Source organism: Mobula birostris, chromosome 4, assembly GCF_030028105.1.
Source record: "Mobula birostris isolate sMobBir1 chromosome 4, sMobBir1.hap1, whole genome shotgun sequence".
Lineage (NCBI taxonomy): Eukaryota > Metazoa > Chordata > Chondrichthyes > Myliobatiformes > Myliobatidae > Mobula > Mobula birostris.
Window position 1 is genome coordinate 82,973,134 of NC_092373.1, and position 27,495 is coordinate 83,000,628.

At 41.0% G+C, this 27,495-nt stretch overlaps 2 protein-coding genes across 3 annotated transcripts in view; one reads left to right on the forward strand and one right to left on the reverse strand.

The window, feature by feature from the left end:
- LOC140196438 (coagulation factor IX) overlaps window positions 1-27,216 on the forward strand; it is a 49,381-nt gene extending 22,165 nt beyond the window's left edge. The window contains exons 2-9 of the mRNA XM_072255665.1: window positions 5,668-5,752; window positions 8,492-8,652; window positions 11,793-11,817; window positions 12,462-12,581; window positions 14,807-14,941; window positions 17,606-17,793; window positions 19,910-20,027; window positions 24,153-27,216. Coding sequence (XP_072111766.1) covers window positions 5,668-5,752; window positions 8,492-8,652; window positions 11,793-11,817; window positions 12,462-12,581; window positions 14,807-14,941; window positions 17,606-17,793; window positions 19,910-20,027; window positions 24,153-24,703 — 1,383 coding nt within the window. The 3' untranslated portion in view covers window positions 24,704-27,216. The remainder of the gene's footprint in view (window positions 1-5,667; window positions 5,753-8,491; window positions 8,653-11,792; window positions 11,818-12,461; window positions 12,582-14,806; window positions 14,942-17,605; window positions 17,794-19,909; window positions 20,028-24,152) is intronic.
- LOC140196437 (uncharacterized) overlaps window positions 26,195-27,495 on the reverse strand; it is a 59,406-nt gene continuing 58,105 nt past the window's right edge. For both annotated transcript variants that reach the window (XM_072255664.1, XM_072255663.1), the window contains one exon: window positions 26,195-26,970. In XM_072255664.1, the coding sequence (XP_072111765.1) occupies window positions 26,845-26,970 (126 nt within the window). In that variant the 3' untranslated portion in view covers window positions 26,195-26,844. The remainder of the gene's footprint in view (window positions 26,971-27,495) is intronic.

Sequence of the window (27,495 nt, forward strand, 5' to 3'; positions counted from 1 at the left end):
CTCATGGCCCCTTCTGGCTCTCCTAATTTCCTTTTTAATCTCCTTCCTATTAGCCTTATAATCTTCTAGATCCCTAACATTACCTAGCTCTCTGAACCTTTTGTAAGCTTTTCTTTTCTTCTTGACTAGATTTAATACAGCCTTTGTACACCATGGTTCCTGTACCCTACTGTACCTTCCCTGTCTCATTGGAACGTACCTATGCAGAACTCCACACAGATATCCTCTGAATATTTGTCACATTTCTTCCGTACTTTTCCTTGAGGACATCTGTTCCTAACTTAAGCTTCCAATTTCCTGCCTAATAGCCTCATAATTCCCCTTACTCCAATTAAACACTTTTTGAACTTGTCTGTTCCTATCTCTCTCTAATGCTATTGTAAAGGAGATAGAACTATGATCATTATCTCCAAAATGCACTCCCACTGAGAGATTTGACACCTGACCAGATACATTTCCCAATTCTAAATCAAGTACAGTCTCTCCTCTTGTAGGCCTATCTACATATTGTGTCAAGAAACCTTCCTGAACACAGCTAACAAACTCCACCCCATCTAAACCCCTTTGCTGTAGAGAGATGTCAATCAATATTTGGGAAATTAAAATCTCCCATCACAACAACTGAGTTATTATTACACCGTTCCAGGATCTGTTTCCCTATCTTCTCCTCGATATCCCTGTTACTACTGGGCAGCCTATAAAAAACACCCAGTAGAGTTATTGACCCCTTCCTGTTCCTAACCTTCACCCACAGAGACTCCGTAGACAATCCCTCCATGACTTCCTCCTTTTCTGCAGCCATGACACTATCTCTGATCAACAGTGCCACGCCCCCACCTCTTTTGCCTCCCTCCCTGTCCTTTCTGAAACATCTAAAACCCGGCACTTGAAGTAACCATTTCTATCCCTGAGCCATCCAAGTCTCTGTAATGGCTTCCACATCATAGTTCCAAGTACTGATCCACGCTCTAAGCTCATCTGCTTTGTTCACAAAACTCCTTGCATTAAAATAGGCACATCTCAAACCGTTGGTCTGAGCACGTCCCTTCTCTATCACCTGCCTATCCTCCCTCACACACTGTCTCCAAGCTTTCTCTATTTGTGAGCCAACCGCCTCTTCCCCAGCCTCTTCAGTTCGGTTCCCACTGCCCAACAATTCTAGAGTAAGCTCGCCCCAGTAGCCTTAGCAAACCTTCCAGCCAGGATTTTGGTCCCCTTGGGATTCAGGTGCAACCCGTCCTTTTTGTATAGGACACACCTGCCCCAAAAGAGGTTCCAATGATCCAGAACCAACATGTCGAGGAACCAACTAGAGAGCAGGCTATTCTGGACTGGGTTTTGAGCAATGAGGAAGGGTTAATTAGCGATCTTGTCGTGAGAGGCCCCTTGGGTAAGAGTGACCATAATATGGTGGAATTCTTCATTAAGATGGAGAGTGACATAGTTAATTCAGAAACAAAGGTTCTGAACTTAAAGAGGGGTAACTTTGAAGGTATGAGACGTGAATTACCTAAGATAGACTGGCAAATGACACTTAAAGGATTGACGGTGGATATGCAATGGCAAGCATTTAAAGGTTGCATGGATGAACTACAACAATTGTTCATCCCAGTTTGGCAAAAGAATAAATCAAGGAAGGTAGTGCACCCGTGGCTGACAAGAGAAATTAGGGATAGTATCAATTCCAAAGAAGAAGCGTACAAATTAGCCAGAGGAAGTGGATCACCTGAGGACTGGGAGAAATTCAGAGTTCAGCAGAGGAGGACAAAGGGCTTAATTAGGAAGGGGAAAAAAGATCATGAGAGAAAACTGGCAGGAAACATAAAAACGGACTGTAAAAGCTTTTATAAATATGTGAAAAGGAAAAGACTGGTAAAGACAAATGTAGGTCCCCTGCAGACAGAAACAGGTGAATTGATTATGGGGAGCAAGGACATGGCAAACCAATTGAATAATTACTTTGGTTCTGTCTTCACTAAGGAGGACATAAATAATCTTCCAGAAATAGTAGGGGACAGAGGGTCCAGTGAGATGGAGGAACTGAGCGAAATACATGTTAGTAGGGAAGTGGTGTTAGGTAAATTGAAGGGATTGAAGGCAGATAAATCCCCAGGGCCAGATGGTCTGCATCCCAGGGTGCTTAAGGAAGTAGCCCAAGAAATAGTGGATGCATTAGTGATAATTTTTCAAAACTCGTTAGATTCTGGACTAGTTCCTGAGGATTGGAGGGTGGCTAATGTAACTCCACTTTTTAAAAAAGGAGGGAGAGAGAAACCGGGGAACTATAGACCGGTTAGCCTAACGTCGGTGGTGGGGAAACTGCTGGAGTCAGTTATCAAGGATGTGATAACAGCACATTTGGAAAGCGGTGAAATGATCGGACAAAGTCAGCATGGATTTGTGAAAGGAAAATCATGTCTGACGAATCTCATAGAATTTTTTGAGGATGTAACTAGTAGAATGGATAGGGGAGAACCAGTGGATGTGGTATATTTGGATTTTCAGAAGGCTTTTGACAAGGTCCCACACAGGAGGTTAGTGTGCAAACTTAAAGCACACGGTATTGGGGGTAAGGTATTGGTGTGGGTGGAGAGTTGGTTAGCAGACAGGAAGCAAAGAGTGGGAATAAACGGGACCTTTTCAGAATGGCAGGCGGTGACTAGTGGGGTACCACAAGGCTCATTACAATATATATTAATGACTTGGATGAGGGAATTAAATGCAGCATCTCCAAGTTTGCGGATGACACGAAGCTGGGTGGCAGTGTTAGCTGTGAGGAGGATGCTAAGAGGATGCAGGGTGACTTGGATAGGTTGGGTGAGTGGGCAAATTCATGGCAGATGCAATTTAATGTGGATAAATGTGAAGTTATCCACTTTGGTGGCAAAAATAGGAAAACAGATTATTATCTGAATGGTGACTGATTAGGAAAAGGGGAGGTGCAACGAGACCTGGGTGTCATTATACACCAGTCATTGAAAGTGGGCATGCAGGTACAGCAGGCGGTGAAAAAGGCGAATGGTATGCTGGCATTTATAGCGAGGGGATTCGAGTACAGGAGCAGGGAGGTACTACTGCAGTTGTACAAGGCCTTGGTGAGACCACACCTGGAGTATTGTGTGCAGTTTTGGTCCCCTAATCTGAGGAAAGACATCCTTGCCATAGAGGGAGTACAAAGAAGGTTCACCAGATTGATTCCTGGGATGGCAGGACTTTCATATGAAGAAAGACTGGATGAACTGGGTTTGTACTCGTTGGAATTTAGAAGATTGAGGGGGGATCTGATTGAAACGTATAAGATCCTAAAGGGATTGGACAGGCTAGATGCAGGAAGATTGTTCCCGATGTTGGGGAAGTCCAGAACGAGGGGCCACAGTTTGAGGATAAAGGGGAAGCCTTTTAGGACCGAGATTAGGAAAAACTTCTTCATACAGAGAGTGGTGAATCTGTGGAATTCTCTGCCACAGGAAACAGTTGAGGCCAGTTCATTGGCTATATTTAAGAGGGAGTTAGATATGGCCCTTGTGGCTACGGGGGTCAGGGGGTATGGAGGGAAGGCTGTGGCGGGGTTCTGAGTTGGATGATCAGCCATGATCATAATAAATGGCGGTGCAGGCTCGAAGGGCCGAATGGCCTACTCCTGCACCTATTTTCTATGTATGTTTCTATGTAAATCTGAATCCCTGCTTCCTGCTCCAATCTCTCAGCCATTCATTTATCCTCCACCTCATTCTATTCCTATTCTCACTGTCGTTTGGCACAGGTGGTAATCCTGAGATTACTACCTTTGTGGTCCTGTTTCTCAACTTCCTTCCTAACTCCTTGTAGTCTTTTTTCAGGACCTCTTCCCTTTTCCTACCTATGTCATTGGTACCAATATGTACCACGACCTCTGGCTGTCCACCTTCCCACTTCAGGATATCTTGGACGCGATCTGAAACATCCCGGACCCTGGCACCTGGGAGGCAAACTACCATCTGAGTTTCTTTTCTGCGTCCACAGAATCGCCTGTGTGACCCCCTAACTATAGAGTCCCCTATCACTACTGCCTTTCTCTTCCTTTCCCTACCACTTCTGAGCCACAGGGCTGGACTCTGTGCCAGAGGCACGGCCACTGTTGTTTCCCCCAGGTCGGCTGTCCCCCCCAACAGTACTCAAACAGGAGTACTTATTGTCAAGGGGTACAGCCACAGGGGTACTCTCTAGTACCTGACTCTTTCCCTTCCCTCTCCTGACTGTGACCCACTTGTCTGTCTCCCATGGTCCCGGTGTGACCACCTGCCTATAATTCCTTTCTATCACCTCCTCGCTCTCTCTGACCAGACGAAGGTCATCGAGCTGCAACTCCAGTTCCCTGACGTAGTCCATTAGGAGCTGCAGCTCGACACACCAGTTGCAGATATGGCCGTCTGGGAGGCTGGGAGACTCCAGGTCCTCCTACATCTGACACCGAGCACAGAAAACTGGCCTCACACTCATACTACTTCCTTTCTACAATTAACACAGGTAAACCCACCTCGCTTCGTCCGGTTACCGCCTAGGCCAGTTGAGCCAAAGCCCTATCACTCTGTTACCTCTCACTCCACTGACCGCTGGATATGGCGGTCTTCTTTTTAAATTTTTCCTGCTCTACTGGCTGACATCATGCACCTGCACAGTCTTGCCTTTCTTTTACCCTGAGTAGTAAAATGCCTTCACTCCAGAAATCCATAGCAGTTCACTTGCAGCAGCCTTCTTGCTCCAAATCCTTAGTACATTAAGTTTGGTCTGTTCCCAGTATGATAACCATCAGCATGGGTATAAGCAAGTGGGAGGTTCTGGCCAGAGAGAGAGCAGACAGTGGACGCCCAGAAACATTGAATGGAGCTGCATTTACTAAACGAATGGGGTTTCTCAGAATACGTATTACTTTGATGAAGAGAAATTCAAAGAAATTACTCAAAATTTCATTATAAATTTTTTGTAAAGTTTTACTTACACTGAACTTACTGATTGATCAGGAGGTAGTATCAAACTATTTGTAATTGAACAGCCAGTACTCAAGAATAACTCATTTTAGAATAGGAATGCAAAAGGCAGATTTTTACTACCAGGAGCTGATTCAGTGACTTGTATCCCTATAATTACTATCTCAAAATAAGATCATAGGTTTATAAATGCATTGAATCAGCAACCCTCCTTCGTAGAATAAATGTCTTTGACTGTTTACTAGCACACATCAAAAACAGGTGCGACCATTTATTTATTGATTTAGAGATACAGATCAAAACAAGCCTCGATGTCCAGCAACCACCTATTTAACCCTAACTGCAAGGTAATTCACAATGGCCATTAATCTTTTAACTGGTACGACTTTGGAATGAAAGAGGAAACAGAGCAATGTAGGAAACCCAAACATCCATGGGGGCAGGATGTACAAAGTTCTTACAGACTGCATCAGAATGATATTCCAAACTCTGATGCCCCACATTGTACTAATGTCGTGCTAACCACAATGCTACCGTGGTGCCCAAATATCCAGAAGAGGCTCCTGCTCCAGTGGAAAATAGGACAGGTTATACGGAGTCATCATTTCTCAGTTGCAGTTCAGAGAAACCAGTAGTTCCAAGGGAGTTCATTGAAGGGGTTATTCTAATGTCTGACCTTCCTATCTTTTACCTGGACCAGGTTTGCATTCGGACCCTGAAAATGCTGGGATGTTACTGGTGTTTAGCATCACTGATGTTGGTCAGCTGGGCTGGTGGGTGCTCAGGTGGGTGCCAAGATCACACTATCCCATGTATAATGTTGTATTCAGAGATGGATTGTCTCCTTACTGTTGTGATGAGGCCACACTGAGGTTGGAGGAGCAACACCTCCAACCTGATGGCATGAACATCGATTTCTCTAACTTCAGGTAATGCCCCCACCCATTCTCTTTCATCATCCCCCATCCCCCTTTTCCCTGTCTCACCTTCTCCTTAGCTGCCCATCACCTCCCTCTGGATCTCCTCCTCCTGCCCTTTCTTCCATGATCTTCTACCCTCTCCTATCAGATTCCCCCTTCTCCAGCCCTTTATCTCTTTTATCAATCTATTACCCAGTTCTTTACTTCACCTGCTCCCCCCTCTCCTGGTCTCACCTATCACCTGCCTCCTTGTACTTCTTCCTCACCTCCCCCAACTTCCTACTCTGACTTCTTATCTTTTTACCAGTCTTGCTAAAGTGTCTCGGCCCAAAACATCGACTTTTACTCTTTTCCATAGATGCTGCCTGGCCTGCTATATCCCTCCAGCATTTTGTGCGTGTTGCTTGGAACTGACTGCATTGCTGCTTCAAAAAAAGAAAATTGCCAGGAATGTTTAATGAATCTTATTGGTATTCATGATGTGAAAATATTAATACAGACGTTCATTTTGGTATGGTAATTTGAACAGAAGTAAGATTAGCCTAAGAGGCACCCAATAGGCAAATCCTTTGTAACATGTAAAGAACATAAAACAAATTGGATTTACTTCAGTCAAGAACCATTTGCTTGGTCTTCATCTGCTGGAGACCTGATAGATTAGCCAATGTACCTTTCAAAGTTGCTGCAGAGAGGTACCTTTTTACAACCCATCTTGTTTGCCCCTTCTTGGCATCCCCTTCTTTGTTTTCCTCCATCTGCCATTTACTGGAAATTAATATTCTCCATCTTTAATGTCATTCCATGAAATATCTATCCAGTTTTTAATTAAACTTTCCACATTATTCACGTTCCATTACCTTGCAGGGAATCCGCTCTCACTACTTTGGGCCCCGCTATCAAAGGCTTAAACTAGGCTGAAGAGAAAGCTTAAGAGTCATTAGGAGGTGGGTTTCCAGACTGACTCTGAAAGGCAACGCCACCTTCCAAATGATAGTGGGGATTTACATCAGAGGCCCTTCTCAAGCTGGTGAAACATCAATTTGAAGCTGAAAGGAAAAGGTATTTCTTTTCTCTTTGAGGCTTCACATTTAGTGGCCCACAACTCCAGTTCTCAGTGCAACTGCTTCCAGCAGTAAGACCAGGCTACTTCAATAGCCCAGCTTACTAAACTGAAGGAGAGCAGTTGACTAAATGCAGAGCAACCGAGAATGAAATGCACTGTTCTGGGCTACCAGAGACTGGATCAGGGATCAACTTTATTCCCCATATAATTTACATGTATTAGGAATTTTCTACAGTGTGTTGGTCAGGGTGTGTGATCTGTGACAAATAAACAACAGCATTTAACAATTATGAAGAATTATGTCAAAAATATAGTTGGGGGTTAACGTGTATATAGGGACTAAATTGTGCATAAATACATAAATACCAGCTTGTAGTTCCCGAGTAAACAGCTTTGTAAACAGTAGTTTAAAGTTTTTACAATGCAGTGATGGGGTGACAGGGGCAATAGATAAGGGTGCGAGTGGTCTAACTAGAATGGATGATCAGATTAACTGCCTGGGGGAAAAAGCTTTCAAGATGGTGTGCAGCTTTTGTTTTATAGCGCTTTCCAGAAGGAGGTTTTGGAAAGGGCAGTCTGCAGGGTGGGTAGCGTCCACAATGATTTTTCCTGCCTGCATCTTTGTCCTGGTGGACTGCAGCCTTTTCTGCTGACCTGACAGTTTGCTGCAGATCTCATATATTGTGAGAGGTGGCTGCACCAAATCACACAGTGTAGAATTACACCAGTATGTTCTGAGAATGATGGAAATGAAGCAAATACGGTTCTCCCACAGGAAGCCCTATGAAATGATGCTGAGGAGCCTGAAGGTTAAAACGGAGCTAGCTGCAGAGTTGTTGGTGATGAGAGGGTGGAGAGGAGGCTCATTTCTCCTGAAGGCTATATGCATTTCCACAGTTTTGAGGTTCCAAGTTTTTGTGATTGCACCAGGACACTAGCTTGTTTGCTTCAGGTGGTACTTGGATTCATCGCTTCCAGTGACTAGTCCAACGACAGAGGTGCCTCCAAACTTTATCAGGATGTGGATCATTCCAAATGCACATCAGTTGAAAATTACAACAGTAAATTCTGATTTTAGCCGACAAATCTGTCAACTATTGAGCCCAATATAAACAAGTATAAATCATCCCAAGCCCAGTAATCGTTAGAAACACATTCATGTTCCCAGCACCTGAGAGGAAGACGTTAATGGGATTGCTGGTAAGTTACTGAGCACATCATAAGATGGTTTAGAAAGGACAGAGATCTGGTATGTTCTGGGAGGAGATGCAGTGGGCAGATTTCACTCTCTACTGTTTATTTTTCATCCTTCGTTCAGAGTGTTTGACCAGGTGTAGCAGTTCGGGTACAACTTGCAGGGCAACGTGCATTGTACAAACAATCTTGGTCTGTATTTATTAATGATTTGAATCCTGATCAGTCCTGGAACCAGTCTGGATTAATGATTGTGACCTCAGCCTTTAAATGTCAACCCCTCCCTAAATTCCCCTCCTCACACCCCACCTTCACTCCCACTACCCAACCCTCCACAACATTTTTAGTGTTTTTCCAGAAGAATAAAGCAGCAAGGGTGCTGAAAATTCGGAAACGAGCAAACTGGTTCTGGGAAGAGGTTAAACCAGGGTCTCTAGAGCGAGAATGCTACGAGGAAACCTGTTCATTTGAGGAAGCACAAGAAATTTATAAATCCAGAGAGAATACAGTAAGCATCTGTAGTCTGATAAATGCATGTACTGTAGATGAGTGTGCTTCTATTCAAGCCTGTTTTGTATATGTCTGTGTCTTCTATGGGGATATATTATATAAGCTTTATACATGTGAGTCTGATTTAGGATATAATTGTATATATAAAATAAAGTTCAGAGTTTTGTTTATTGTCAAAATATGTACGCATTATACAACTCTGAGAGTCATCTTCTCCAGATAGCCACGAAACAAAGAAAACCATGGAAGTTATTCAGAGGAAAACACTGACCCCCTCCCCCGCATGAATAAACAAATCTCACAAATGACAACCCGATCATCAACCCCCACGCCAAACAAAAATAGTGTAAATGCCAACAAAAACTTCAAACACCGCTCCCCCCACGTAGGAAAACGATCGTGCAAACAGCAACAAGAACATCAAACCCCAACACCCCCCTCACCAAATACCAACAAGAAAGAATGGGAAAGACAATGATATGCACTAAAAGTTCATAAATCAATTTCAGTAAAGCTGTCTTATCCAGGTTTTTTAAAAAGACAAAAGTACAATTTTCTATTCTCATTTCTTACTACATCCTTGAGTTAACCTTCTGCAATTTATAGAAAAGAACTCCAAATCTCTCTGAATAACATCCTTTCCTGATCACTCAATTTTAAAAGAAAATATTCCATTTCTCTATTATCCTGAGCTAGGTAACATCTCATCATTGTAACCTCCCGTTATGTTGTTGTGTACTTAATTAACCTGTCCTAATATCTTGATAGAGCTTTATAGCCTCTTCATAACTTACTTTACCAAAGTATCATTAACAAACTTAGATTACTTTCAGACCCCATATCTATGTCACTGTTAAAAATCATATAAATTGGCTCAAATACCAATTCTTGCAGCACTGTAATATACGAACCCAAAATTAATCCAATCACTTCCACTCTAACTTTTCTCTTAAGTGACCCAATTAGTTCTGGATTTTGTGCATTACTTTTTTGAGTGGTACCGTACTGAGCTACTACACAAAATTTACTAATTACTATAACCACCCCCTTAGTTACAATCTCAAGAAACCTGATCAGAGTTACCAAATGTGAAAATCTCTCCATAGATTCATATAGACTTTGTTCAGTCATATTTTATATTTTCCTACTGTCTTTGTACCATATTCCTAATAATAAATTGTGACATTTCACAACCAAGATTGAAGTCAGAAGAAATTTCTTCGCTCAGAGAATGGAGAGTCTTTATTATTCTCTAAATTAGAAGATTGCAGAGAGGCAGTCATTAAGTTTCAGTTTCAAGAAGAAACTGAAATTTCTGGATGTTAGGGAAATCAAGGAAGTTTGAGAATAGTGCAGGAAAATTGTGCTGAGGCTGAGTGTCAGCCATAATATTGATGAATTGTGGAGCTGGTGGCCATATTCATTTTCTTATGATACTCTGTTCATGTTCTATTTTCTCTCTTTCTTCTTTCAGAAATATCTAGATTACATTTGCTATCTTTTTTTAATCTATGACCAATTCTGAATAATCAAAAATCAATTTACTATCTCTAAAGAAATTGTTAAACTACATAAGAATGTAAACCATCACTTCAAGGCTTTCAGATAGCTTTTACTCCCATTAATCAGTCCAATAACTTTTCTTTATTGACACTCATATTGTTAAGGTCATCACTCTCACTAGAACCTTGATACGACTGCAGAATCTGAATCACCAAAGCATATAGGCCATGGACCAAGTACCGGTAAACCTGATTAAATGGGGTGGTACGCAAGACAGCATGCATTTTGCATTGCTAATCCCATTCCACATGCAATGGAAGACTTAAAATCCATTCAATTTGCCTTGCTCATTTTTTTGTCTCTCTTTCACCATCAGGAATTATTTGTTGAATTCTAAAATCATCTGTCACAAGTCTCATTGCTCATTTGGGAACTTGTTAAGCTTATAATTTAATACTGTAATTGATGTATCATTAAGTTGACTGGTCTTTCTCAAGGGGCTTATATATTTGTGGTAAAGTATAAATTATTTCCTTAAATGTTCACCATTGCTTATGACTATCGTACCTTTTAGTTTTGTTTCCCAAAGCGTCTTAGCAAATGCCTTTCATCCATTCCTGCAGTGGCACAGCTAGTAGAGCTTGTTCATTAACAGCTCCAGTAACCTGGGTTCAGTACTGACTCTATTTGTGTGGAGTTTACATACTCTCCATGTGCAGCATGATTTCCTCTAGGTGCTCCACTCAGGATCAAAATCAATAGCAAAGGAGGAGGAGAAGATGGTGCGACAGCAGTGCGCACAGCCTCTCCGGTGAATGATATCTGTAATCTGTCAAGTAGGGGACCGTGTACAACTGTGATTTGATGGAGAAGGACGTGAGAGTATGGAGGAGCATCTGGAAAACTTCTGAAATGCCTGCTTCGTTGCCGCTGCTGCTGTGTGGTAACCGGGATCTCCAGAGCTGAAGGCCCCGAAATCCTCGGCTTTGTGTGTTTCAGCGGCAGGGGATAGGTCAAAGGCGCTCGGCAGAGGATGGCACTCGGGAGGGGCTGTATCAGAGGGACTGGTTGGAGGCTCAAAGTTTTCAGACGGATGGACTCAGTGTCGGCTGTAGTCGGCTGCTTCCAAGGCATCGGCAAGTTGACGGTGCCTGGAGGTTTATGGCAGGGAGCTTCTCCCTTTTGCTGCCTGTTATCGGGGACTTGGGAATCGATCGACTATGGGACTTGGAGACTTTTTTTTACCATGCCCATGGTTTGTTCATCAAATTATGGTACTGCCTTGCACTGCTGTATCTATATATTATAATTATGTGGTTCTGTCAGTGTTAGTCTTTGGTTTGTCCTGTTTTCTGTGATAACACTCCGGAGAAACATTGTATCATTTCTTAATGCATTTATGCATTTCTAAATGACAATAAAACAGGACTGAGTGTTCTCATAATCTAATCTAATATATCGTGAAATGTGTTTTTTTTTGCAGCAGCGGTACTTTCCAATACATAATTTAAAAAAAACTATAAATTACAATAAATTAATTAGCTACTACAAAAAGAGTTTCTTTGTAGATCATGAAGTGATGGCTGTCTGATAACTTCCGTGAATAGAATCTTAACACTTTTATTTTATTAACAGTTGGAGTTCTGGTTTTCCTACAAAAGTAAGTGATGTAACATTTTTGTGATTTTGAATGTGAAGTAGTTGCATGCTATTTCTAGCTCTAGAATTTGCAAGTTAGAAATTGACATAGCAAGATTGGAAGGAGGGAACCAAATTTCTTACAGAAATGGGAGGTATTTACTGGAAGCAGGTTAAACCAAGCGACATTTATTTAATTCTTCTCAACCCAAATCCATTAATCAGAATCCTGAGAGATTATGATTCTACAAGAGGGCAGCTCAGTGGTGCAGCTAGTAGAGCCAATGTCTCTGAGCACCGGTGGCCTGGGTTCAATCCTAACTTCAGGTACTGTCTGTATAGAGTTTGCATGTTTTTCCTGAGATTATGGGGGTTTCTTGGGTGTGCTCCAGTTTCCTTCCACATCCAGGTTCCTAGATTAATTGTCCACTGTAAACGTGCCCCTAGTGAGTGGTAGAATCTTGGGCGAGTTCATGAGAATGTGGGAAGAAGAATGAATTGGATTAATATTGGAAAGTGTCATTGGGTTCTTAATGGTCAGCATGGATTAATTGGGCTGAATGGCTTGGTTCCGTGCTACATGAATCTATGAAATCCATATTGCTGAATCCTTATGAACATATTCTCCAAATGTTTCTCTGACGCTTTTATCTCTGTCACACCCAGATTTGGATCCTTGTAGATCCAATCCATGCTTGAATGGTGGTTTATGTAGATTCGACAACGACAAGTATATCTATATCTGTCTCTGCCCTCCCCTGTGGAAAGGGAAAAATTGTGAATCAGGTTAGTGGTTGCTTCTAATAATGTGTACATCCTCCCCCTGTGTCAGTGGTCATGCAGTGTACATATGGCATGCATGTATTTGGCTTATTGCTTTTTATTCTTTGTGGAAACTTTTCTAATCAGTATTGAGACAAAATGGACAGCATCTCACATCGCCAGTAAATTTATGGATATATGTTAGACTCCAGGCAAAAGCACAGTTGGAGGTGATAGCTCCACTGTTCGTGCCAAATGACCTCGATAAAATACACACACCAGTGAATAATATATTCCCTTTGAGGTTTTATATTTGTTGTTTTAATGTTAAAAGTTAGAAATTTTGTAGGGCAATAAAGCAGTGTACGCTATAGTTCAGAAGGCTGTTCAAGTAATTCTCGGGAAAGAGAAACCAGTGTTTTCAAAAACATCACTTGAGAGACGCAAGGATTTCACAACAACCATTAAAGCTGTAAAGTGTCCATAAAACAATGTCTACCTTGTGCATCTGCAACCTAACCAGTAAATGTATAGAGTTCCGAGAACTGCTGATAATACCAGATACTGGAAGTGACCAAACGTCTCAATGACCAGTGAAATCACTAACTACTGGTTGGTCCTTTCAGTTCCTAGACTCTCCCCAGCCTATCACACCCCACTTTCCAGGTGAGATCCTTGGTGTTCCAAACACCATCCAGCTATTAAACCTAGAGGATGGACGCTGTTCTATCCAACTGATATTCTTGGACTCACTCCTTTGACTCCTCAATGGCATAACAAAGCAAAGACAGCAACAACCAGCGTATAATATGGAATTTCACTGTGCCACTCTCTCGGAAGAGAGCGAGCAGAATCAGGAAAGTAGGAGAGCAAGTGGGAGTGATTTTTTCCCCCAAGGTTTTCTCCTCTAAGTAGGCATAATTTCTACTAATGTTTTTCATTGGGTGATGCATAATTAGTTAGATTTTCCTGCGCACATTGTGCATGATATGGGTTATTGAAATCTCAACATCACAAGTGAAGATGGAACAAGGGAGATTTAGTGCATTGCTGGTTTTGTCCTGCATCAGAGGGAGACCCTATTGAAGTTCATTCACCTTTTCCTGTTCCTTCACCCACTGCCAAGATTCATCTTTTCACAATAGTTATTTCAGCAGTGTCAGTAGTCTTAAAGTTAATACAGAAATCCACTGTCATATTGGACTATATTTAAGAAAGAATGGTTTGGTTATATTTAAGCCTTCACCAAATGAAAATTTAAAACACTGCAGATGCTGCAAGTCTGAAATAAAAACAAAAATAAAATTATTTGCCGTTCAGGCACCAACCTGTGAATCTCCTCAACACACACACACAACGTGCTGGAGGAACTCAGCAGGCCAGTCAGCATCTATGGAGGGAAATGAATGGTCAATGTTTTGGGTCAAGTGTTGAAGAAGGGTTTTGGTCTAAAATGTTGACTGTTTACTTCCCTGCATAGGTTCTGTCTGACCTGCTGAGTTCCTCCACAAGTCTGTGAGTGTTGCTCAAGATTTCCAGCATTGGCTGGAAGTCTTGTGTCTCCATTAAATCTGCTCAAACTTTTTGCCTCGAGCAAAACAACTACATCTTCTTTAGTCTCTACATGAAATATATTTGCATATCCTTGGTATCATTCTATTTATGTTCTAAGATTTTGACATCCTTTCTAAATTGCAGTGGCATAATACTCCAAATGGCTTATAGAGATAACCCAAGAAAGTTTAACAAAGTATTTTTGTGCTCTGTGCTTCTCTGTGGCCTTTTTAAAGCATATTGCCACTTTACCCCTCGTCAGAGTGTTCCCAAGCCCTGTTTAACATTACATCATTTGGCTTATATTGCCTCATAATGCATTATTTCACACTTTTATGCATTAAGGCTAATTTGCCATGTAGCACATTGTTGGACAAGTCTATATCCATGCTCTTCTTACATGTGTTTCTATCCTCCTCAGTTTCCTCCATCTCCAAGTTTTGGGTTAGCTTCAAACTTTCGAAATTCTGTTTTGAATGTTGAAGTCAATATCTCAAAAAATGAGCAATGGCTCTAAACTTGACCCCTCAGAGGTACCACTGCATGCTTCTTTTTAACCTGAAAGAATTGCTGTCCATCATTATGTTCTGCCTACTTTAGCACTGTGACTGTCACACTGTGTTTCACTTGGACTTCCCTGACTCAGTAGCCAAAAGGAGTCATGTATTCTTTCTGTGTCTTGTTCTTTAATTCAGAAAACCGCAACTGTGAATACAAGAATGGCTTCTGTCAACAGTATTGCAGCATCAACACAACAACGCAAATGCCAATGTGTTCCTGTACGGAAGGTTATCAACTAAATCAAGATCAACAGCAGTGTTCCGCAAGTGGTACTGATTAGACTCTGTCACCATTTCTTATTTTTACGTACACATATATAATTTACTAATGCTGGCAGGATCCGCATTGTTATCTACCCCCAAATTCTCCTTGAACAGAGTGGCCATATCACTTCAAAGGACAGATAATGGTCAACTAAATTGGTGGGTTTTGAGTTACACATTGACCAGCAGATTTTCCACTCTGAGAGACATTAGCAAAAACAAATGAACCATAAATGTCAATAAGTCAATAGCACATTTATTTCAAATTTATTTAAATCCATTCATTTAAATTCCATGGTATGATTGAAAATGGTGTCTCCAAATTAATATCCCTAACCTGTGATATTATCGAGTGACTTTCACCCAGTCTTGCAATTAATTCAAAACTATCAATTCAGTGACTTGCTCCTCAGCCAAGTGCCCAAATTAACTTTAAGCCAATGTGTATGCTTGAGAAATTCCAGCCTAAAAATTGGATTATATTAAACATCTACAAAAAATTGGATTATATTAAACATCTACAATTTTTAATCACAAATCGCGCATAAAGGTATTGTTTGATATTTTCCAGCAGGTCTTCTTTATTTGGAAATGGACAAGACACTATATGATTCACTTAAGCACACATGATGGCATTTTACTTGCATTTTGTGCATATAATATTGTCATCAACCTGCCGAGCAGAAATTATATAAAAGTTCATGACCTACAATCTTCACTTCTCACTCATTGTAAAAACAATGAGCAAACCACATGGCAGATTAGGAAGTTTATGATTTCAAAGATCCCCATGCAATAGCGATGTTAGAAGTACTGAGACAGCACATTGATATCACATGCTGCAGACAGGCGAGGGCTTGTGTACCTTGCTGCAAGGTCTTTGCATCTATTACCATAATGACCAATATGGCAATGGTCTGATTGGGCAGCTACAAGGCGTGGAGTGCTTGCCCAGCACAGATATTAACCCTTCCATCCCCTAAAAGCCCCTTCTCTTTTCCCTCCTGTCATTTCTCTACTACCTCTACATTTTCCCTCCTTTCTGTAGTAGAGGCCAATTGCAAATATACAAGTATGGGAGAAAAACTATGAAAGTGGTGATATCTTAGTTTCTCAACTTTATTTTGGTGACCCCTGATTTACTGTAAGAAAATGTCACATCCATTTAAAGTAATAAAATGAATGAAATCCAAATTCCAAACATCATGGATAAGCTGGGATGGACACCATAGAAACATAGAAAGCCTACAGCACAATACAGGCCCTTCTGCCCACAAAGCTGTGCCACACATGTCTTTACTTCAGAATTTACCCAGGCTTACCCATAGCCCTCTATTTTTCTAAGCTCCATGTACCTTTGCAGGAGTGTCTTAAAAGACCCTATCGTATCTGGCTCCACCACCGCTGCCGGCAGCCCATTCCACACACTCACCACTCTGCATAAAAAAGCTTACCCCTGACATCTCCTCTATACCTACTTCCAGTCACCTTAAAACTGTGTCCTCTCGTGTTAGACATTTCAGCCCTGGGGAAAAAGCCTCTGACTATCCACACGATCAATGCCTCTCATCATCTTATACACCTCTATTAGGTCACCTCTCATCCTCCGTCACTCCAAGGAAAAAAGGCAGAGTTCACTCAACCTACCCTAAGGCACACCCTCCAAACCAGGTAACATCCTTATAAATCTCCTCTGCACCCTTTCTATGGTTTCCACATCCTTCCTGTAGTGAGGCGACCAGAACTGAGCACAGTACTCCAAGTGGGGTCTGACCAGGGTCCTATATAGCTGCAACATTACCTCTCGGCTCCTAAACTCAATCCCACGATTGATGAAGGCCAATGCACCGTATGCCTTCTTAACCACAGAGTCAACCAGTAGCTTTTCTTCCAGGAAATGTCCCATTAGGGTGCGGACCACATTGACATATACTTCCAAAGGTTTCCTAGAAGCAGTTATAGATTCCATGAAACTTTTGATATCGCTGGGTAAAGGAGGAAATAACGGGGATTGTAAATCTATTGATTTCAACCTGCAACCATTAAAACAGAACATGTCTAAAGTAATGAGTTGTTCTAACCTTGATGTGGTTGTAAGCTCACTGTACATATGATCTGATGCTTCATGGAATATGATAGTTGCTGAACTTCTGGTAAGTAAGTTCAGGAACTCATTACCTACTCTATGCCAGTTTTTACTCAAATACTTGCTGCTGCAGAGTCGCTTCCCTGTAGTTAGCTGTGAGAATATCTTAATCTTCAGCCAATTGCAGTTTATTATGATTTTATATGAATCAATCTCTGCTAATTTATTTTGATTAACCTCTTAGATAATACTTAACAGTTTATTAGTGGATTCAGCTGGTGGCACAGTGACATCAGCACCAGACTCCGGAATGGAGCTTCCTGGGTTCGAATCCAGTCGGGACGCTCCCGAGTACGCTTTCCATCCGTGCCGGGTTGAGTGTTGAGCTCGCAACTGGACCTCGTAAAATAAAGAAAAATACTGCGAAATGTCTGTGCGAGGAGTGTCGCCCCACACAGCCTTCCGATCCGCACCTTGTAAGGGATGAAAATGCCCGACACCGGCCTCTGAGGCTTGAGTCGATGTCATCATCATCATCATTGTCATTAGTGGAACCTTCATATTCTATTGTTGTTACTTTCCAGTGGACTACCCATGTGGGAGAATACCTCTATATGGATCACGAACTCGCACACACATTGAGGAAGAATATTCCCTCAACGATACAGATACGGACTATGAACACTTAACGAAGTTAAATTACTCTGAATCAGAGGCTCGGGTACGAATTATTGGTGGACACCTTTGCAGACAGGGACATTGTCCTTGGCAGGTGAGGCATATAAAGCTGTGCATTTGGTTTGTAACTCATCAAGCCGTAGAAACATGTTTAATTTTGTGGAGATACAATTGGAATATGTGAAGTCTGGTTGTGTTTTGCTATTTTATGAAACATAAAATAGTATTTTTGTAAAATTGGCAATCAAAGAGTACCACTAACCACCTCTTCCCAGGGCCTGCTGCTGCACAATTGTGCACACACAGCCCAGTGGTGGTGTCTGGAAATAGGGACTGCTGGAATATCCAGAGTGGGATCACTGGGATGAGATCTGCACAGTACAATGAGGAACAGGAGGTGAGAGTGCAAAATTAAGAAATTCAAATTTCTTGGCAGATGGTGTTGCCCCTTGCAAGGAGACAATAGACTGTTAAGGGCAAGATCCTTAACAATGTTGCTGAGCAGAGAGATCTTGGGGTCCAAGTCCATAGCTCGTTGAAAGTGGCTACACAGGTCGATAAGGTGGTAAGAAGGCTTACGGAATGCTTGCTTTTATTAGTCGAGGCATTGAGTTCAAAAGTCAAGAGGTTATGTTGCAAATTTATAAAACTCTGGTAAGGCCACATTTGGAGTATTTCATACCGTTCTGGTCACCCTACTATAGGAAGGATATTGAGGCTTTGGAGAGAGTGCAGAAGAGTTTTACCAGGATACTGCCTGGTTTAGAGTGCATCATAGAGTAGACAGAGAATACCTGTTTCCCAGGGTTAAAATGTCTAATACCAGAGGCCATGCACTGAAGGTGGGGGGGGGGGGCGTGAAATTAGTAGGTTCAAGGGGGATGTGAGGGGCAAATTTTTTTTGGTCAGAAAGCACTGCCTGGTATGGTATTAGAGGCAAACACATCAGAGGCTTTTAAAAGATGTTCGGATAGGCACATGGATGTCAGGAAGTTGGAGAGATATGGGTATGATTTAGATAGGAGAGATTAGTGTTTGGGTGTTTTTGATATACTTAGCAGCTGGTTCAGCACAACACTGTGGGTTCCAGTGCTATACTGTTCTATGTTCTAAATTAGAACTTGATGAATTCCAATCACTGGACTGACACCTTCTACAAAGTAACCCCCAAACTGCACCCCCGCTCCCAACTTCAAGCAGAGATGTCCTGAAAGCATTGAGAATGATCCTCCATGAAGGGGATAGGACCCATCAGTGAAGAAAGGGTGTCATGCAATCACATTCTCCAGGCTGTTGTTTTTTAAACTAAGGCCATGGAAGTAGTACAGAAGGTGATCTATTCTGGATGAAAGTTCCCCAATGAGACCTGTTCAACATTGTACTGTGAATATAATTTCATGGAATCAATTTGATTGTAGGTCAAGTAATCCTCAGTATCACACATTTTATAGAGTTCCCTGAGTATCTTACACTCTACCAGCCTCTCAGTCTCTCGGAGATATCTCCTGTACTTAATAAAGTGGCCATTCAGGTATGTTCATGGTCTTCTGCTGCTGTTGCCCATCCAATTCAACGTACAACATGTTGTGCGTTTGGAGATGCTGTTCTGCACAGCACTGTTGTAACATGGTTATTTGCATTACTGCCACGTTCCTATGAGCTGGAACTAGTCTGGCCACTCTCCTCTGAGTTCTCTCGTTAACAGGCATTTTCACCCACTGAAAGGGTTTCGTTCTTTGCACCGTTCTCTGTAAACCCTAGAGACTGCTAGATGTGAAAATCACAGGTCGTCAGCCTTTTCTGAGATACTCAAACTACCCCATTTGGCAACAACAATCATTCTGCAGTTAAAGTCACTTAGATCACATTTCTTATGTTTGGCCGGAATAACGTCTGAATCTTTTGACCATGTCGGCATGCTTTTATGCAATGAGATGCCACATGCTTGGCTGATTAGATATTTGCATTAATGAGCAGGTGTACAGGGAAAGCTGGTAAAGTGGCCACTGAATTTATTTTTGTAATTACCTTTAATTTCAGACATCACATTGCTATCTCACTATGCAAAAGAAATCATTAATTAGTGACACAGCATAACCTAAAATTAGGCAAATCAGTTTTAACCTTTGTGGCTGTAATGCAAAGCTCCAAACAGAATAAAATCTTTTAGAACTACACACAACTCATGTATTTGCTCTTGCTGTTCTTAGGTATTGATACATGCCAAGAATGGTTACGGATTCTGTGGCGGAACATTGATTAACAATCGTTGGGTTGTGACAGCTGCTCATTGCTTTGATTTAGTACGTCCACACTCAGTTACAGTAGGTAAGATGCAGTAAATGTATTTTTAGAAAAAGATCTCAACATCAACAACAAAAACAAAAATCAGCATTGACCATTAATCTGGTTTGTTAGTCACACTGATATGTAAGTGGCTTTCCTCTTTATTGAAATTAACTTTTGGTGGTTTTAAAATTTCGCTCGAACAGCCTTGCATCACCAATAGAACAAAAAAAATTAACCTACTTATTCCATGTTAATTTTATGATTTAATTGCTTCAAGTGACATTGAGTAAAAGGTGAATTTAAGAACACATCAACAAAAGCACCTAGAAACTGCACTCGTTGTTTGGTGTGTTAAGTGGAGAGCTGTATATAAAGCACTGCATCCTGTTGGCTCCTCCATGAAAATCTATGAAACTGAAAATGCATTTGAAATAGCACTAAGGAGGTTTGAACACAGAACCATGAGCTTTGTGATGTTCTCATTGACAACTGCTGAATCTCGAGGTAGTGTGTTCACTGGAAAGCTGCATAAAACGCTGCTGCAGGAGTCAAAAATGAATAAAATGCAGAGTGAAGGGTGTGTTGATGGGAGGTTGGGGAGAGAGAATGCTGCTTACAGCTCTGATGTGAACAGTGAAGATATCACTGATTTTCAGTACCATGACTGTTAAAGGCTGATGTGCTGTGAACAGAACTGTCATATTTTGCTGACAATTGTTAATCCTATGATACGCTTCTAGCTTTGTCTGTGAGTGACCAGAGGCTGAAGGTTGCCCTCAAATCTCCCATCTATGCTGGCAATAGAAGAAACGTAATCCTGACAGTTTTTTTTTTAAATTAGAGAATCAGCATAAGACCACAAGGTAGAGGAGCAGAATTGGGTCATTTGGCCGATCGAGTCTGCTCCGCCATTCAATCATGGCTGATCCCTTTTTCCCCTCCTCAGCCCTACTTCCCAGCCTTCTCTCCGTAACCTTTGATGCTGTGTCCAATCAAGAACTTATCAAGCCCTGCCTTAAATACACCCAATGAACTGGCCTCCACAGCTGCCTGAGGTAATAAATTCCACAAATTCACCATGCTCTGGCTAAAGAAATTTCTCAGCATCTGTTTTAAGTAGACACCCCTCTATCCTGAGGCTATGCCCTCTTGTCCTGGATTCTTCCACCATGGGAAACATCCTTTCCATATCTACCCTGTCTAGGCCTTTCAACATTTGAAAGGATTTCAATGAAATACCCCCTCATCCTTCTAAATTCCAGTGAGTACCAACCCAGAGCTCTCAAACGTTCCTTGTATAAATCTTTCATTCCCAGAATAATCCTTGTGAACCTCCTCTGAATCCTCTCCAATGCCAGCACGTCTTCTCTTAATGAGGAGCCCAAAACTGTTCACAATACTCAAGATGAGATATCACCAATAGCAGAACACCACTAGTCACTAATCAGACAAGGATCCTTTTATTCCCACTCACTGTTTTGTACCAATCAGCCAATGCTCTAACCATGCCAGTAACTTCCCTGTAATGCCATGGGCCTTATGTGTGGCACCTTGTCAAATGCCTTCTGAAAGTCCATATATACAACATCCACTGCATCTATCCTACGTGTAATTTCTTCTTTAATCATCTTTAACAACTGACTCCAACATCTTCTGAGGTCAGGCTAACTGGTCTATAATTTCCTTTCAGCTGCCTCCTTGCTTTCTTAGTGTGACATTTGCAATTTCACAGTCCTCTGGCACCATGCCAGAGTCCAATGATTTTTGAAAGATCATTACTAACGCCTCCACAATCTCTACTGCTACTCCTTTCAGAATCCTAGGGTGCAGTTCATCTGGTCCGGGTGATTGATGTACCCTTAGGTCTTACAGCTTTTTGAGCATCTTCTCCCTTGTAATAGCAACTACACTCACTTCTCTTCCCTTCCACCTTTCAACGTTTGGCTCACTGCGAGTGTCTCCCACAGTGAAGACTGATGCAACATACTCACTTAGTTCATCTGCCATCTCCTTGCCCCCATTATTTCTCCGGCCTCATTTTCTAGCAGTCATATATCCACTCCTGCCCCTTATTTTTTTTAAACATACTTGATAAAGCTTTTACTATCCACTTTGATATTGTTTACAAGCTTGCTTTTATATTTCATCTTTTCTCTCCCAATGATTCTTTTAGTTGCTCTCTGTAGGGTTTTAAAAGCTTCCCAATCCTCTGTCCCACTATTTTTTGCTTTGTTCTATGTCCTCTCCTGCTTTTACATTAAACTTTGACTTCCCTTTTCAGCCAGTTGTACTATTTTGCCATTTGAGTATTTCTTCAGTTTTAGAATACATTTATCCTGCACCTTCATTTTTCCCATCAAGTCACACCACTGCTATTCTACTGTGATCTCCTTCGAACTGACTTTGGCCAACTCCCCTCTCATACCACTGTAATTTCCCTTACTCCACTGAAATACTAATACATCAGGTTTTATTTTCTCCCTGTCAAATTTCAAGTTGAATTCAATCATAGTGATCACTGCCCCTAAGGTTCTTTTACTTTAAGCTCCCTAATACCCTGTGGTTCATTACAGTATAGCTGATCCCCTAAAGACTCAACGACAAACTGATCTAAAAAGCCAACTTGTAGGCTTTCAACAAACTCACTCTCTTGAGATCCATTTCCAACCTTTTTTTCTCAATTAACTTGCATGTTGCAATCTCCCTTGACTATCGTAACATTGGCCTTTTGACACACTTTTTCTATTTCCTGTTGTAATCTGTGGTCCACATCCCAGCTACTGCAAGGAGGCTTGTATATAACGGCCATCAGCGGCCTTTTACCCTTATAGTTTCTTAACTCAACCCACAAGATCGGAAGATGTTGAATCCTTATGTCACATCTTTCTACTGATCTGATGACATTCTTCACCAGCAAAGCCATGCTATCCTCTCTGCCTCCCTTCCTATCGCTCTGAAACAATGTAACAGGCCCTGATAATAGGCCCTTCCAACCCTATGAGCAAAAACCCATTTACACCCATGTGACCTATTAACTCGTCCATTTTTGTTGGGGGGGGGGAAATGTGGGAAAAACCGGAGTACCTGGAGGAAAGAGTTAATGTCATAGGGAGAACTACAAACTCCTTACTGACAGCACGGAACTGACTCCAAACCACTGGGGCTGTAATAGCTTTACGCTGCTATGGGTATCACTATTTGTGCATCTGACTCCCTGTAAGCATTAGCTGTACACAGGTAAAATATGAAAGTGCCAAGACCTATTCCCTGTGGGCATGATTACACTGGGAAATCATCACGCGCATGATCTCAGCTGAGTAGCATTACCTTCAAGTGCGATTTCCACACGAAGAAATGTTTGCAAATTGATCCAATTTCTAAGCTATGGCTTATTAGGAACACAATGTATACCTCTTCCTACAGATGCTGCCTGGCCTGCTGTGTTCACCAGCAACTTTGATGTGTGTATACAAGTTGTACTGTGCTACGAGTATCCACTTCTTCCAAAATATTCAAAGTAGACATTGAACAGTTTTTATAGTGTTTCTCCCTCATTTCATCTTTCCCCTTGCTCATTTTCTTGACTTCAGCTATATTAATTTCCCTCTTAATTGTGTCTCTTTCTCCTTCGCCTTAGTATTTCAGACTCTACGATCTCACTCAGGCAACTTCTGCTCATCCTGCCTCAGCTCTTTAGTTACTCTTCTCTTCCCTTTATCTGTCAGCTTTCATCCTGTCGAGTATTTCAGCATTTTCTGCTTTTATTTCAGATTTTCTGTATTTGCAGTCTTTTTTATTCAAATGGATTTTCAGCAGTTGATTTCACTGCTCTAAAGCTTTTGCTTTAGGTTTGGACAGAATCTATTATAGCACGAGACCACCTTGACAATAGTGTACGTTCTAGTTTTCTGAGGGAGTGATCTACTAGTTCTATTAATTCACTCCTTTTTCGTAGTACATTTCAGAGAAGATCAGGATGTTGCCTGGCCTACTGAGTTCCTCCGGCATTTTGTGTTTGTTGCCTGGATTTCCAGCATCTGCAGATTTTCTCTTGTTTAGGATGTGTATTTAAATTGTTTCCAATACCCATTCAGTACATTTCAGATTATAAAAACTGTAGAAGTTAAATGACTGGTTCTTACATTTTGTTGTTAATCCCTGCAGGTGAATTTGATAAGCTCCGAACAGGGACCTGGGAACAGAATGTTTTGGTGAAGAAGATTCTGACACACCCTCAGTATGATCCAGTAACATATGACAATGATATTGCCCTGTTGTATTTGAATCAGTCTGTGAATTTTACTTTTGCTGTTTCTCCAATTTGCCTGCCCAATCAGAACCTGGGCAAGCTGCTACTGCTAAATGGGAAAGCGGGAATGGTAAGTGGTTGGGGCATAACCAAAGAAAGAGGAAGACTATCCCGATTCTTGCTCAGAGTGGAGCTTCCTTACGTTGAACAGGCCACTTGCATAAAATCAACCAACTCAGAAGTTACAGATAATATGTTCTGTGCTGGATACACAGATGAGTACATGGATTCCTGCAGAGGGGATAGTGGGGGACCGTACGCAGTTTTGTATCGAAACACCTGGTATCTGACTGGTGTGGTTAGTTGGGGTGAAGGTTGTGCCAGAGAAGGAAAGTATGGATTATATACTAGGGTGCCAGGTTACTTATCATGGATACATGATAATTTATTACAACACAGCTACTGACTTACAACCACCATAATGGCATCATAGAAAGGATAAGCTCTGATTGTGAATGATCATTATGACACTGGGTGTGTTTCTAAACAAATAGCTAATAAATTTGCAAACTGAAAAGATTATGTAGAACCAGTTTGAAACTAAACTAGCAGTTTTGCTTAAGATGTTTCAGCTGGTCATATTGTAGCCTAGAAATTACTGATTGCTCCATTGCTACAGAATGCTCATTGGGTGCTATCTAATGACAAATATAAGAACAAAAATGCTACCATTTGACTGCATGAAACTAACAGAAATGATCACGTTTTAATGTCTTTTTAAAAAAAAAACAAGTTATATAGATTAGTTGATCACAAACTTCTCTGAGTTAGATAGTCTTCAGTGATGCTGTGGGTTAGAACCAGATTCAAACATGGATTTGAAGCCCATGTGCAGTACACAATTTGCCACTATCTAATTATCTTACAGTTTTGGATGTTCAATAAATAAACTCCTTTGCAAATGCTGACAACTGAATTTCCCCATATTGGACAGCTGGTATCTTTTAATCCATTACATACAAGTCAGACAAAATATGCAAAACTACACACACTGCCTGAAGTCCAGTAACTTTTCAGTTGTATATATTTTGGAAAAGCTTTTTTCCCCAAAAGTCATTTAAACTTTACCTCTATTCAAACATTAGTGAACTGTCTCATTTTCTGATCAGTTGATCATCCCCAACCTACTGTTAACAGATCTACATCCAGAAAGCAAGTACACCGTGATTTTGCTCAGACACAGTTCAAAGTTAGACACGAAGCACAAATTTCCAAGTGCTGTAGCTACTCCTTTCACTCTAAGCTGGGACCTCGAGGCATGGAACGGCAGTAACTTCCTTCACCCAGGCCATCTAGCAAATGGGCTTTCCCCATGTAACAACATTATTAGCAGGGTTTAAAAATAAGCTGGTTACTGTCATTATTTTTGTGAAAATACATATAGAAGCTTACATCTCTTTGAATAAACCTAAGCCAAGACACTTGCTGCAAATTACACTAACGGTCTACCCTTAAGAGTTTGAATTAGTCCTTTGACTCAATTATGAATTACCTGACTCTGATTCAGTGTCATTTGTTCCCACTAAAGTTGTTTCTACCTGAAGTTTGAAACCTTACACTGTCTCTTACCCACTTCCCCAATAGTGATTTCCAATTTTTCTTCTAATTTGATTTTTATTTTAAAATTAAGAATAATCTTTCTTTTGTAGAATGTCTCATAATTATTCCTTACCCAAAAAGAAAGCATTCTTTGAGTAATGCTAGGAAATAATGAAAATTAGTTAACAGTAACCGTTGTTCTCAGCTCCACCTCCCTCTCCCCCCCCCAAAAATAATGGAATTACATGAGATGATTCTCTTAATTTAACTTTCTGATTAGGTAATTTCCAATTACCAAACGAGCAAGGTTACAAGAGGACCAATATCTGTAAATAGCCACCAACTACTGAGAAGCGAAAACCTTTACAAAGAGGGGTTTATTTGTTTAAAAAATACAACTTGTGTCTACAATTACATATTTCATCACAATCTATGTTTGAACAAGACAATCAGCCCAACCTTTAACATCGCTATCCACTTACAGACCTACCCAGTTAATGAGAGCTTACTGAAAGATTTAAAAGACCAGAATGATGTGAGATTGTACTGATCTTGCAGAGACAGCACGATTCAAGCCATATATTCAAACACAGCGCATGTCTATATTTAATTAAGTCCTTTTTACCCCTGTTTTCAACTTAATTGGACAACTTGGCTTAATGCCAGACAGCTGTGTTCCTCCTCTCCTCGATGTAGATTTGTAAAAGGAGTTTGTTCAACCTCTATATGTGCAGTCTTCAGTGATGTAAACTCATCCATTCAATCTGCAGACTGGGTTCATCAAACATGCTGTCGTCAGAAACATTGACTGGATATCTGGAGCTCAGATATGACATAACTTTAGTCCACCATTTCATGACTAAAAAAATCTCTTGAAAAGAATGCTTGAAAACAGAAGAGAGCAGAGGAGGTATGTTGATTCCACTGGGCTGGATGTTAGGAGCGCACAATTGTGTTTGTAAGCTGTTGCACAATGTTACCCAGCTCCAAGTCACTAATAAGTATGCATTACAGAGGCATACGATTGCCTTCAATGCTGATTTTTACTGCCCGAGATGACTTGGTCATTTTCTTGATATCTTGAAATCGGCGCATTTGCTTGTCAAGACGATTCAATGTTTTCTTTACTGCTCCCTGAGGGACGAGGCAGAAAATTGACACACATCAGTTCACTTTGCACAAGTACAGTATTTCCCTGCATATACTGATGAACCATCAAATTTTCTCCTTTTAACTTTAAACCTGAAAAGTTTGCAGAATTGCAATTGAGAGTCTTCATTAAAATTTTTTAATATTTGATCCTGAACCAAAGGAAATATCTTAGAACAAGGCTTCACTGTGTTCTTAGAATAACCTAATATTTTGATTAAAATGTTGAAAATGATAGCATTCTGACTGGTGATTTTCATTATTTTAACAATCAAGCAGTGCATAAAAATAGATTTATGAATAAGAGTAAACAACTCACCTAATAAATATACCTTCAGGATGCAATGGTGTGTACAGCCTGCATATGCTCCAATATCATTTAATAATCCACAAGGCAGGAAATGACAAAGACATTCCTCCTTCACTCATTCCACCCAACCATGTAGAATTAGAATAAGAATTTCACAACACATGTCTGTTCTAAATGGACATCCCTCTATTCTGAGGCTA